Below are 13,684 nucleotides of genomic sequence, written 5' to 3'. Positions count from 1 at the left end.
AGGGATGGAAGTTTTGCCCCCCTCTGGCCCATGGGACGCACATTGGATTAATGGGTAGCCAGGTTCTGGTTGGCTCCTGTTTCGTTTCTACAGAGCACGGCTCTCTGGGGGCCGCTGCTTCAGGGCTGCGCCCGGGCCTGTGGAACAGCCCTAGCTCTTCGCAGGCCCGGTGGAGTGGCACCTGCTGCCACGAGATCTTCAGCCCTGCTCCAGTTCTGGCGCCACAGCCCACGCCAATGAGGCACCAGTTTAATTATAGCCCCGCGGGGAGGGAAATGAAACCCAGAGCCAGGAGCAGAACCATTCTGATGAACAGGTGGAAGCCATGCAAGCTGCTGCATGCTCCCCACAACGTCTCAGCCTGGGGCACCAGCGACTGGGTCGCTCCTGGCCTTGCTGGGCCAGCTACGGCTGCCCCCATCTCTGCCCTAGGTGGTCGATGGCACCCCCCTCCAATCCCCACTCAGCCAGAGAGGAGTGGCAGATACATGACTCAAGCCAATCTTTCTGCCTACCTGCCCCCAGGGCTGGATGTGCTGCCTGTGAGTGAGACATGAGGTGTGCCAATCAGAGCAGTGCCATGCACTAACTGCCAGGGAACCAGGCACCCACCTTGTGTGGAGTGGGGGCAGGGGAGGAAGCTGAATTTTGCCCTCCCTGCACTGCAGCTGCTTGAATAATTGATGTAACAAATTTTGAGCTGATTTTCCCATCGGGCCCCCAGCTACATCCCTCGCCCTCTAACATCGCCCTGCCAAATGCACCCCCCAACCAGGGCTTGCATGCACGGGTGGGGGGCATCTAGGCAGGCAGAAGCCAGGGAGGGCACTAGCAGAGGGGTGCTGCCCCCTACAGGCCAGCACCAAAATGCCCATCATTCTGAGGTCTTAGCTGCTGAGACATGGACTGAAAGTGCTTGGGAATAGAAACTTTATTCATCAGTTTGTCCAGGGTTTTCTCTCAGGGAACCTTTGTACCTGGAATAAACCAGGAGCTGCTGTCAGGGGTCCCTTCAAATATCAGACACTGAAAGAAGCGCGGCCGTGGATGAGACCGCTCTGCTGCTGAGGTGTATTTGGGATTTCCAGTGTGTGCCTCCTCCGCCATCCGCCATCGCTGGCCACTCAGCCATGCCTGGGACCGGAGAGGAGAAAGCGGAACAATGAGTCCGAGCAAAGAGCAGCTCCCACTTGGAGAGGCCACAGCCATCAGCAAACAAAGGCTGCTCTTGCTGTCAGAGCAGGGCTGGATTCTAGTCCCCTCTCTGTGACCCGTCCCCTACATGGTCTTCGACAAGCCCTGTAGGGCCTGGATTTCCTGAGCGCTCAGGGCCAGGTTTAGCTAGGGCTCAGCATCCAGGGGCCTGCTTCCCAGCTCTGCTGAGTACCTGGTCAAGGCCGCTGGTGCCCGTCTGTGGCACTCCCTGCACCCCCTCCGCCGGGGGGGCAGGTCAGTTCATGTTCAGAACGTAGCCTTTAACCAACAGGCAGAACTCGGAAATCACCGAGCCGGGAGCACAGGGCCTGGAACCCTTCTGAGACCTGGCTGGAGCAGCTGCACTCAGGCTCATTTACTGATCAAAGCCATCATTTCTGGGACGGTCGGGGGTTTTTATGCTAAAGCACAGTCTTGGTCACCCCTTTGCCTTGTATACGGATGCATGCAGCGCTGAGTGGAGTTCTATGAAAGCCTGCTCGTAGACGCTGGGACTCACCCCTGCGGCACCTCCTGCTGGTGCCTTCTGGGAATTAGTCTTTTTCCAGCCAGGAGCACCCTCTGCAGGCCGGTGATCTGCCTGTCCTCTTGGCCCCTGTGTCCCTCCCTGGACCCCAGTGCCTCTTTTGCTGGGGTGCTGCCCCCTGGCAGTACCCCACCAATCTGGGCCTCCCCTCCCTGGGGAACCCCCACCCCACTATCCCCACTTTGCTTCAGATTTAGCTACTGCCCAGTCTCCATCTAGTCCCCGTTCACTGGGGCAGACTGTGGTATCAGCCACTCATCACAGGCAAAGGGGTTTGGACCTGCTGCCTTGGCCTACCCCTGGGCTGCCCCCTGCAACCCCCAGTCCCTCTTGGCCTTATGCTAGGCCACAGCCTGGTGCTTTCCAGGCTGGAGCTCCCCAGCCTTTCCCCAGCCCCGCCCCGCCCCGCTCCGCCCCGCCCCGCTCCGCTCCAGTACCCAGCTCCCTGCAGCCAGGGCCTTCTCCCTCTACAGGCAGAGGGAGAATGTTTGTGCTTGGCTCACAGCCTTTTTATACAGGCCAGCTGTGGCCTGCTTAGGGTGTTGCCCAGCTGTGGCCGCTTCCCCAATCAGCCCACCTTTTAAAGCTGCAGCTTTCAAGCCCTGCCAGGCTGTTTTTTAAACCCCTCAGGCAGGAGCGGGTAACCGCCCTGCTACACTGGTCATTAGCAGGGAGCTAAAACTTCTCAGATAAAAAGCCATAAAAATCCCGTGTTTTTCCGCAATTAAAATGAAACGCTGAATGTTAGTTTCCCCAGCCACAATACGTCCAGGTATCAGTGGAGCACCGCAGAACCCTGTTTAGCCAAGTCTCCATTGTCTGGCGCTCTGTATGACCCAAACCGGGACTGACAGTCTAAGGCCTGGGTGGCAAGGCTTTGGCTGGCAGCCCCAGGCGGCAGGGCATGGACAGTCAGTCCTGGTTAGGTTAATCCGGAAAGCTGGATAATGAAGGCTCGGAAAATCAGGGTCCTACTTTTTCCCAAAATGTAAAAGCGAAAGATTCTCTATAAAAACACAAATTCCGTGTTTTCCCGCGGCAAACGGATTTCAAATGGAATGTCTCCAAACAGGACATTCCACCCAGTAATGTATAAAACCACCACCCATCTGCTAAACGTATGTTGGTGTTTTGCCGCCTTTACATGCTTTCAGAGTGACGTCAGCTTAACAATCATCTTTCTGCCTGCACATTTTCCTCTCGTCATTGCTACCGAAAGCTTCTGAAGGTGACCAGAATTTAAAGAGAAAAAATATTTCTCTTTCATTTGTCAGTTTCCTTTATATGTCAGTGTCACCACTTCCCCTTTCTAGCTTATTTAGTCAGATTTCCTTTTCCCTGCTGATTGTGTGAGTCCTTCACACAGCAACTGGGGAGCAGAAACATTTAAAAATAGTTAACGATGATTGTAAACCTCTAAAAAATGGCAGGAAACATGGGTGGATGGGTGGGTGGAGATCTGAATTAACTCTAAACCTGTTCTTGTTAAAATAGATTTCAGTTTGTCACTGGGTGAATGTTTCTGTCCTGTGCTATGCAGGACATCACATTAGATGAGCACAATTGTCCCTTCTGGCCCCTCAATCCATGAGTTGGAGCCGGTAGAAGAAAATAGCAAACAGTTCTGTGAAGATCGCCCAGTTCATTGAAAGGGTTTTCAGTCCGTTTCGAAGTGTGGGACAAAGTGTTTCCCGGGGTGGAACCGTGTCAGCCAGTGCTAGCGGCGGGGGAGAAGCTCCAAGCATTGCTCTGACTGTTTGTGTTGACATTTTGCATTGGAGTTGCTGAAATGCCAACAACTGCAGCAAGAAACCAAAACGAGGAAAATGCAGACCAGCCCAGCCATGAACGGAGCTGACAAACCTTCCTCCAAGGCTTGTGACAGCTACTCACGTGTTGCCAGTGGAAAAGAGAGCCGGCGACGCCGCCGACATGCCTGGCAAGTCTTTTCCTTTTAACATGAAAACCTCGGCCTCTGCGTTTTTGGCTGGGACTTTTCCCGCTTCTGTCACAACCTCCTACCAGCCTTCCTGCCCGCTGAGGTGCCGAATGGCAAAGAAAAAGCCTCAGGGCTACAAAAGGCGAGTTAATGTGGCCTAGAGGATGGACCAGAGGACTGGGAGACATAGGCTCCATTCCAAGCTCTGCCATTGGCCTGTTGGGTAACCTTTGATACGTCACGTCCCCTGTCTGTGCCTCAGTTTCCCTGCTGTACCATGGGGATGAAGATACTGCCCTCCTTTGTAAAGTGCTTGGAGATTCTGGCCCCCACTGAAGTCAATAGGAGTTTTGCGATAGATTTTGGGATTTGTGTGTGGAGGAGATTTTATGCCTGGACTTTGTGCATGTGTGTGAAGCCCCAGAGCTAAGACCAGAGGAAAGCAGAGCTCTGAGGGTGCCACGCTGGGTGAGAACGGGGAGCAATCTGGGAGGTTCTGCTCACCTGTCATAGCCACGTTCATCTTCCTCTCTGAGCTTGCCGGCCACCAGGTCCCCTTGGCGCCAGCCTGCAGAGAGACGCATCGAGCCAAGGTGCAAACGGAAAGTGACATGCCCACCTCCACTGGTGTTGGCACCTCTCCCATGTCCCCCCCCCCCCACAGCTTCAACGGGGGCTAAGGGCAGCCGCACCTCTCAGGATCGGGTGAAATCCCACCTGGTAGGGCACGGACGCTGCTGCTGGTTCCAGTCATTCCTGGGTCTGTGGTCCCAGCCTGAGGCCAGAGATCCAGAAATGCCAGGGTGTTCTGTGGCTCTGGGCTCAGGCGTGGAGCCAGGCTGCCCTCGCTGCAGGCAGGGAAAGGGGCACAGGATCCATTAAGGAGGGAGCTGTGCAAGCTAGTCCTGGGACTGCCTCCAGCGGCCACTGGTAATCCCGGCTGAGCCCTCTCCTCTGGGGTTCCCATGGGACCCTGACCTGCAGGAGGCTTCCCATGGCAGAGAACAAGTAGCCACACACCTGGGCTGCCCTCCCCTGGCCAGGCAGGTCCTGGAGGCAGCGGTGGGATGAGAATCCTGGAGATGCCGTGTTCAGGCGTGACATCGGGGGAAGAAGCCGGGCCATGGAGACCTTCCTGCCCCTGCTGGTTGCTGCCTTTGGTTCGGCGGCTCTCACCATGTACCTGGAGGGGCAGAAGGCAGCTGGTACCACACCTGCTGGGGCACAGCAAGCAGGGTCTAAAGGCAGAGCCCCAGCGATGCAGAACCAGAACCAGGGATGGCTCTGAGCTAAGACCCACTATGGCGGAACCCCGACTGGTCTGGGAATGGTGGCGAATTGGCCCCTGCATGAGTGCTGAGTCCAGAGCGCGGCCCCTGGGCGGCCCAGCCTGGGAGCCAGAGACCTGCAGGGTGTCCACAAAGGATCCCCTTTCCAGCCAGTGCAGCTGAGTCCTGCCTCGTTTCTGCCAGGCAGCAGGGTGCAGGAGAGTGTGTGATTCCCAGCAAGGCCAGCTGGGAGGCTGCCCTTCCCTGCAGAAATCCCCCCTTAGACAGCCACCGGCAATGATCGGTGCTCAGTACAGCATGGCGGGGGGATGGATCACCGGGAAAACCCCTTAGCAAACAGCTCGGCTCCTGTCCAGGGACTTTTCCTGGGACGTGTGCACGCGGCCACCTCAATCACGCATACGTCCCAATCCCCTGCCCCACTGCCTTGTCTGCTGAGATTGGAAGCTCTTTGGGACAGGGACCAATTCCTCCTATATGTTTATGCAGCGCCTAGCGCGATGGGGCCCTGATCCTAACTGGGGCTCCCAGGTGCTAATACAAGAGAATATGTATAAGATTCCAGGGAGGAGGTACCAGTGGTTGATGACTCAGCCCAGTCGCCGCAGTTCTTAGAGCGGGGGCTTCCCAGGGCTGGTCCATCCAGGGCTGTGATGCCCATCCTGTCCCTGCCCAGACTGGGGTTAGGGATCGCAGCCGATAGCCTGCGTTCTCAGCACGCCCTGACACCGCAGTCAGGCGCAGCCTGGCTGTCCCCCAGCCATGGGGTTGTGAAAGGAGCAGGGTTAATCTGGGGCCTTGCACTCACTTTGGTCCCTGTGGGGCACACAGGGCCGCGTACCAGTTCCTGGCCCATCCCAGGTCGAAGGGATTTGCTCTGCCCTCCTCGGGAGGCTGGGGACAGGAGAGACACAAGGGCTGTGAGCTGAGGAACGCTGGACCAGTGCTTCCCCACTGGGGCCCGGGCTCTGTCACAGGAGGGCCACAGGGTGCCCTCCATTGGTCAGCGCTGGCACCTGCACCGGCTGTAGTTTCAGAGGCAGGAACTGGCTAGAGCGTAACCAGCTGGGGAGGACGATTCTTCGCTGGCGGCGCATGTGTCAACGCAGGGCCATGCTTCTGAGGTGCTCACACTGCATTGCAGCCGTCAGCTGCATCCCGCCCTGACTGCTGCCAGGGCTGTGCCCGAGCATGGCTGGCCTAGCCCCTCCTGAGGACAAGCCTCCAGCCCATGCACCCGCCAGCCAGCGGCAGCGATGTCCCCACCAGGTGCGGCTGATGGCCTGGAAGGGACCCTGCAGGGCAAGGTCTGTCTCTCCAAGGCAGTCCCGAGCCCAGCACATGCACCGGCTCTCAGAGCCAGAGAGACTCAGGGGCTCCCAGGGGGGGCATGCAGCTGGGAAAGCAAAGGGCACTATGTGAGCGCGCCAAAACACACACGAGCTGCTTGGCTTGGTGAGCGCTGGAGCAACCGGGCTGGTTATGCAACCACCGTGCAGCAGCCAGTCCCAGCGGACTGAGCCAGAGCCCCCCTGAAGTGCCCCCAGCCTCACACACAGGTGTCTTTGACGCAGGCCTGAGCAGGCAAGAATCCCAGTGATGGGAAAGAGGGTGTGTGGGGGGGCCAGAAGTGCATGCAGCAGAGCTGCAGGATCAGGCCTTGTATGCACGCGCGCGTGCAAACACACACACACACACACTCTCTCTCTCTCTCTCTCTCTGTTTTCTTGGACAGATCTCCCTTGACTAGAGCCTGGAGCAGCTTTTACCCTCTGGTTCTGCCACCACCAGCTGCTGCTCACACACCCTGGGTCCCAGGCTGGGCTCCCTCCTCCCTGTACCTTGAGCTCATAGGTGCGTTTAGCCAGAGTGATGAAACTGGCCTGGGATCCCACCAGGATCAGGAGAGGCAACAAGTAGAGAGTGGCTGGGATGGTCACCAGGATGCTGGCAGCAGGAGATTAAGGGAAGGATAAAGCCAAGTCTGGACAGGATTGTGCTGCTGCTGAGGGGCAAGTCCTCTGCCCTCCCACTGAGTGTGGGACACAGCCTCTGTGTGTGTGTGTGTGTGTGCGCACGCGCGCTCAGGGACCCTTGGCAGGGGGAAGCCCTGGCTCATCTCTCCAAGGATACGAACAGATCTTCTCGGTGCCATAGGCCTGGTGGGAGTTGAGCGCCAGGTAGGTGATGCAGGAAGCCAGAACCACCATGTTGTAGCTGCACAGGAAGGCCACGAACAAGAAGAAGAAGCGGAAGTTGCGGCAGCCAATGCAGTTGTTCAGCCACTTACAGTGGTGGTCGAACTCCTGGGTGTGCAGGGAAAGTGTCCAACATCAGTGCTGCCCATGTCCCCTCTGGGCCACTGCTCGGCCCCCATCCCAGGGCAGCTGCAGCCGTTGGCCCAGTGCCGCAGTGAGCCAGCCTGTCCTACGGCTAATGGGGAAGTAGGAACAGGCATGGGAGAGCTTAGGGTGGTGTATGTGACTGTGAGTCTATGGGGGAGCTGTGGAGCTGCGTGTGCAGGGTGTTGTGTTTGTGCCGGCCTGTGTATACGGGTTATGGGCGGAGCTGTGTTTGTAGGGTGTCTGTGCCAGTGTGTGTGTACAGGTGTATGGGCGGGGTGCGGAGCTGCATGTGCAAGATGTAGTGTTTGTGCCGGCGTGTGTATATGGGTGGTATGGGAAGGGTGCAGAGCTGTGTTTGCAGGGTGTCTGTGTTTGTGCCGGCCTGTGTATATGGGTGTATGGGTAGGGGGGTGCGGAGCTGCGTGTGCAGGGTATTGTGTGTATACGGGCGTATGGGCGGGCTGTGGAGCTGTGTATGCAGGGTGTTTGTGCCGGCATGTGTATACGGGTGTATGGGGAGGGTGCAGAGCTGTGTGTGCAGGGTGTTTGTGCCGGCGTGTGTATACGGGTGTATGGGCGGTGTGCGGAGCTGTATGTGCAGGGTGTTTGTGCTGGCGTGTGTATAGGTGGGGAAGCGGAGCTGTGTGTGAGGGGTGTTATATTTGTGATGGTGTGTGGCTGTGTTTGTGCCGGTGTGTGTATATGGGTGTATAGGGAGGGTGCAGAGCTGTGTGTGCAGGACGTTATGTTTGTGACAGTGTGTGGCTGTGTTTGTGCCAGCGTGTGTATACGGGCGTATGGGCAGGGTGCGGAGCTGTGTGTGCAGGGTGTTTGTGCCGGCGTGTGTATACGGGTATATGCGGAGGGTGCGGAGCTGTGTGTGCAGGGTGTTTGTGCCGGCGTGTGTATACGGGCGTATGGGCAGGGTGCGGAGCTGTGTGTGCAGGGTGTTTGTGCCGGCGTGTGTATACGGGTATATGCGGAGGGTGCGGAGCTGTGTGTGCAGGGTGTTTGTGCCGGCGTGTGTATACGGGTATATGGGCGGTGTGCGGAGCTGTGTGTGCAGGGTGTTTGTGCCGGCGTGTGTATACGGGTATATGGGCGGTGTGCGGAGCTGTGTGTGCAGGGTGTTTGTGCCGGCGTGTGTATACGGGTATATGGGCGGTGTGCGGAGCTGTGTGTGCAGGGTGTTTGTGCCGGCGTGTGTATACGGGTATATGGGCGGTGTGCGGAGCTGTGTGTGCAGGGTGTTTGTGCCGGCGTGTGTATACGGGTATATGGGCGGTGTGCGGAGCTGTATGTGCAGGGTGTTTGTGCCGGCGTGTGTATATGGGTATATGGGCGGTGTGCGGAGCTGTGTGTGCAGGGTGTTTGTGCCGGCGTGTGTATACGGGTATATGGGCGGTGTGCGGAGCTGTGTGTGCAGGGTGTTTGTGCCGGCGTGTGTATACGGGTATATGGGCGGTGTGCGGAGCTGTGTGTGCAGGGTGTTTGTGCCGGCGTGTGTATACGGGTATATGGGCGGTGTGCGGAGCTGTGTGTGCAGGGTGTTTGTGCCGGCGTGTGTATACGGGTATATGGGCGGTGTGCGGAGCTGTGTGTGCAGGGTGTTTGTGCCGGCGTGTGTATATGGGTGTATGCGGAGGTTGCTGAGCTGTGTGTGCAGGGTGTTTGTTCCGGCGTGTCTATACAGGCATACAGTGGGCTAGCAGGCTCCCAGGCCAGGGTACCGAGCGCAGCCCTGCCGGCCTCACCTCCACGCAGATGTTGCAGCAGGGGCAGTGGAAGGTCCGTGGCGGGCAGTAGCACTGGCACTTCTGGCACCAGTGCAGATCAAAGCGTCTCTCCTTGACACGAAGCGCCTGGATCACTAACCTGGCCCGGCCCTCGGCCCCTGGCTCAGGGAGACACCGCGTGGGGTGAGACTGTACGCCCAGCGACAGGGCCTGGCCCGGCACCAGCCTCAGAAGGAGCTGGGCAGAGAGCTCAAAGCAGGGCTGGCGGTGCAGCGCCAGGGAACAAGGTCCCTGCCCTGATGTTCAGCCCAAAGCATGGCTGAGAGCAAGGGAGGTGGTGTATTGTCCTCTGCCCACCCCGGGACCCAGCTCCCAGCCCTATGGTGCTTTGCTGTCCCAGTGGGGGAGGCGCTAGGCAGCCCTTGGAGAAGCCGGCTGTGGCCCATGGCCAGGCACGGCTGGGGGAGCTGCCGGGAGATCTGCGGTGCCAGAGGCAGGTGACAGGAGGATGCTGGAGGGCAGGGGACAATGGCTTGTAGTGGGAGGCCACAGAAATCCCACCAGCGCTGGCTGGGAGGCTCGGAGGCATCCTGCCTTGTAGCTGGTGTTGGGGGAGTTTGGAGAGCCTCAGCCTGGCTCATAGGGGACAGCCATGCCAGTAAGATACCCTCCCATCGACGGAACTGGCTGGGCCAGACAGACCCGCCTCAGCCCTTGGCTGGGCATCGGCAGTGCTGGCACTGCCGATGCCCAGGCTGCATGGGTTCCTGTGCCTCTGGTGCTGCCCGGCTGGCCCCTCACATCAACGCAGCCTCGCTGGAAAACAAAGCCAGCTTGGGACAGAGCCATTCCAGGCCCCCTGGGTCCCAGGGCCAGGGAAAGGCCTTGTTCTCTGGGAGGCTTGGTAACCAGATCCCCCTCCAGGCCGGGATGTGTCTAGATGCCCCACCCCGCTCTAGGCCCCAGGAGCAGAAACCGGCAGCTGCCTGCGGCCTGCACCTGTACATCTAGGGACACGCTCTGTTCTGCAGACCGCTGCAGTCACACATTCTGTGCGCCTCTGAGGGGACTTTACTTTGGTTCTTTCTTGCTTTTGGTTTTTCCCTCCCGCTCTTTCTGACTCATTGCTGGCAGCCCAGACGGCCCTTATTCTGTAGTGGGGAGGTGCTGCTCTAGCCCAAAGCAGACCACTCCCATCTGAGACGAAGCATTGCACAGTGAACGTGGCTTTCATTATTGAAGGGAACAGCAGAATGCCCCTGTGCATCCTGCCCTCTGCTGGATGTAGATGTCACTGCTCAACAGGATGTCATAGACCCTATAGTGGCAACAACTGCTGAAGAGTTCCCCCAGCGTCAGTGGCTGGTGCTGTGCTTTGAGGATCTGAGCTCGCACCTCGACACTATCCCAAAGTTCCCAGAGGCCAGGATTTAATACGTTATTTTTGTCAAGCAGATTTGCTCATTGCTGGCATCTGGCCTCTGTCTGTGCAGCTGTGGCTGGGTGAGCGGCTCAACGGGAGGGGAGGGGAGCACTGGGGGGCAGTCAGGTGCCTGTCCCTGTCCTGTCCGTAGGTTAGGTTTCTGCAGGACCCAGGGAAACCCCGGGCGGTGACTTGAGGCATGCCAGCCTGAGAGCTGGAGGGCGAGGGAGAACTGCAGAGCTCTCAGGAGAAGACCAGCCCTCACAGCAAAGCCTATCTGTCCCGCCCCTCGGGAGCCCGGGCCATGCTCCTGTTACCTCGGTGAAGGATCCCCGGGTCTGTGAAGCTGGCCAGCAGGAGGTTGGCCACGGCTGGGATGAAAAGGATGCCCGAAACCAGGGGGAAAGCCAGGGACACGTGGACAGCCAGCCAGCTGCATCTGAAATGGAAGGAGAGCGGAGGGTGGTAACCCACAGCCAGCAAGCTCTTTGTGCAGCTTGGACACTAAGCAGGGGGAGACCTGCTCAGTGCTTGGATGGCAGAGAAAGCCGCCAGCAGGGGTGGGGATAGGGGCTGCACCTCCAGGATCTGCTGTGTTAGGGCAGGTGCTGGCACCCAGAGGAAGTGGGAGACAGAGGCCATGTGGGGCCATTGCAGATCCCTGACCCTCTTCCTGAAGTCAAACGGGGTTGCTAACACTGGGGTCCTGGGCAGATTCCCTCCTGGGTCCGGGTTAGCGCTGGTCTGATCCCTGAGCAGGCTCCTTTGCTGATCTGTCTGTTCCTGCTAGGGGGGAAATTCCCGGCCAGCCCACGAGCACTGAAGTTGGCAGCTCTTGGGGCGCTTGTGCTGGCCAGAGGCTGCAGCTGGCGAGTCTCCACTGCCCCAGGGTCCTCAGACGTGTGCTCATGCAGACATTCCTGCTCGGCCTCTCCTGCCTTGGGGTAGGGATGGGCTTGAGAGCCTCCATGGCACCGCCAAAGCACGAGTACAAGTCTGTGGTGCCAGGCAGGGAGGCTGCCCCCACGTGCCGGGAGACGGACCCAGTGAAAAGAACCCGGGGGAAGGGTCCCAGACTTTTCTGACCCTCAGGGAAGGGCTGATCTGGTTTGGGGGCCAGGTCTGCTGTCCTCTCTGCTGCGGCCTGTCCCTAGCAGGAGTGGCAGGCTCTGCCCAGCTGATGCCATGGCAGAGTTAGGGTCTCAGTGGGGGTGTGGGAGAGATGGGCTTAGCGCAGCCCTGAGCTCAAATCCCAACTCCGGTGCTGACGCCATCTGAGTCAATCCCTGACCTTGCGCTGGTTCCATGCCTCAGTTTTCCCATCTGTAAAATGGGGCGAACCTGCCTAGCTGTGCAGGGGGTTCATTGACGCTGGCCAGTGTACAAGGCTTAGATCTGGAGGCTGAGCGCTCTCTCCTTCAACGCTGACTCCTGGGGAGATCCATCTACAGCTGGCAGGGCCACCTAGCATGGGGCTGAACCCAAAACAGACACTGTGCAAACGAAGCCCCCTCCCTTACCTGGCTGGCTCCCCACAGGCCTTGGGCCTCTTGACACCCCAGGGGGCTCTGACCTATAGCACAAGCTGGTATGTCTGCATGGGGACAGGCTAAGGTGCTGGGGAGCAGGTGCTAAATTTGCCAGGACCAGCCCAGCCCTCTCTCCATGCCGAGTGGGGCCTTGCACTCCCGGGCCTCACCCCCTCTCTGCAGCCAGACGCCCTCTGCCCTCGCTGGGCCTACTCGGCTGCCCTTGTCCCCGGGTGACTCATCTCGGGGTCGGGGGAGGTGTTGTCCCAGCCAGCCCAGATCACCCTGCGTCCCCTCTGATCCCCTGCCAAACTGTGTCCTGGGCGGAGCTGGCTTCTTCCAGGAAGTGTAGGTCAATAACCGCCTGCGCCTTAGTGGCAGGTGGGGTTTGCAGGGCTGGGTCACAAAGGTGCCTGCCCCTCTGGGATTGACCTCATCCTCGTAGCCCCCTCTCCCTGGAGCAGCTCCAAGCACTCCGCAGCCTGTACGTGTGCAAGGGTTGCCGCAGGGCAGATTGCAGCCCCCTCTGGGGTGGAGGCCGCAGCAGGAGAGGTTTTGGCTACGGGCACCAGGGTAAATGTCTGTCCATATGGAAAGCGCCGGGGGGTCCCGGCTGCCCGTCAGGAGCCGTAACTGCTGACTGGAGGAATGGACAGGTGCTGCTGAGCCGGTGCCGTCCTAGTGGGGGTTCGAGCCAGGGGCCCTGCTTACGGGAAAGAGAAGAACAGGCTGCTCAGGGCCAGGAGGGAGCTGAAGTGAAAGGAAGCGAAGAGGCTGGGCAGGACCCAGCGTGGCACCGCCCTGGCAGGGATCATGGCAGTGGCTGTGTGAGCGCCCCGCACAGCCAGGGCTCTCCGAGACCCCCGGAACCTCCCCCGCAGAATGTCAGCACCCCGTTCCCTTGGTTACACGCTGACCTTGCAGGGAGCTCCGCAGTCTGCGGGCCATCACAATGGTGCACTGGGGCCACATGAGAGGGGAGTGGGGTATAGTGGTCAGAGCAGGGGGAGCTGGGAGCCAGGACTCCTGGGTTCTATTTTGAGCTGTGGAAGGGGAGTGATATCTAGTGGTTACAGCAGGAGGAGCTGAGAGTCAGGATTCCAGGGTTCAACAGCCACCCATTCATTGTATGAGCTTGGGCAGGGCTAGGTCCCACTCTGTGCCTCAGTTTCCCTTTCTGTACAGTGGGATGGGGTGACAGGTCCCTCCCCAGGAGCATGGTGGGACTTGTCGACCAGCGTGTGGCCTTTAGAAGAGACACACAAAGGCCCAGAGCTGCCCAGCATCCCAGCATTGCTCACAGCCCTAAGCAGGGCCGTGCCACAGGAGGGCGGCAGAGAGAAGGCCCCAGAGACCCCCACTGAGTGCATTGCTCCAGGAAAGGGATTTGGGTGGGTGCCCCCAAAGGAGGCAGAAGGGGTGTTATTAGCCACCCTTCCCATGGGGAAACTGAGTCACAGAGCAAGGGAGTAACTTGTCCCGGGCCTCCCAGGAAATCAGCAGCAGAGCTGGGGAGAGGACCCAGGAGTCGTGGCTCCAAGCGCGACACACTGGAGTGCCTCCCTGGGCACAGCGCTGGGTTTCCTGCGCCCGCCCGGCTGACACACAAACTCTGCCTAGTCCAAACCTCACGGGTGCAGCATGCAACAGCACTGGGGCCATGAGCGTTTCCTGGAGATCCC

General features: G+C 59.1%; 1 protein-coding gene across 1 annotated transcript; it reads right to left on the bottom strand.

Annotated features, from left to right (window-relative positions):
- Nucleotides 1–2,715: 2,715 nt before the first annotated feature.
- On the bottom strand, nucleotides 2,716–12,817 carry ZDHHC19 (zDHHC palmitoyltransferase 19). Its single transcript, XM_075068956.1, has 8 exons — nucleotides 12,714–12,817; nucleotides 10,791–10,969; nucleotides 9,069–9,346; nucleotides 7,103–7,275; nucleotides 6,811–6,916; nucleotides 5,778–5,863; nucleotides 4,701–4,863; nucleotides 2,716–4,248 (listed from the first exon to the last, which is right to left on the bottom strand). The coding sequence occupies exons 1-8, from the start codon at nucleotides 12,815–12,817 to the stop codon at nucleotides 3,919–3,921; spliced, it is 1,419 nt and encodes a 472-aa protein (XP_074925057.1). The 3' UTR covers nucleotides 2,716–3,918.
- Between the last annotated feature and the right edge of the window lie 867 nt (nucleotides 12,818–13,684).

This window comes from Chelonoidis abingdonii, chromosome 8 (genome assembly GCF_003597395.2).
Source record: "Chelonoidis abingdonii isolate Lonesome George chromosome 8, CheloAbing_2.0, whole genome shotgun sequence".
Taxonomy (NCBI): domain Eukaryota; kingdom Metazoa; phylum Chordata; order Testudines; family Testudinidae; genus Chelonoidis; species Chelonoidis abingdonii.
Note: the sequence above shows the minus strand (reverse complement) of the source record. Positions and strands in the feature narration are given on the sequence as shown.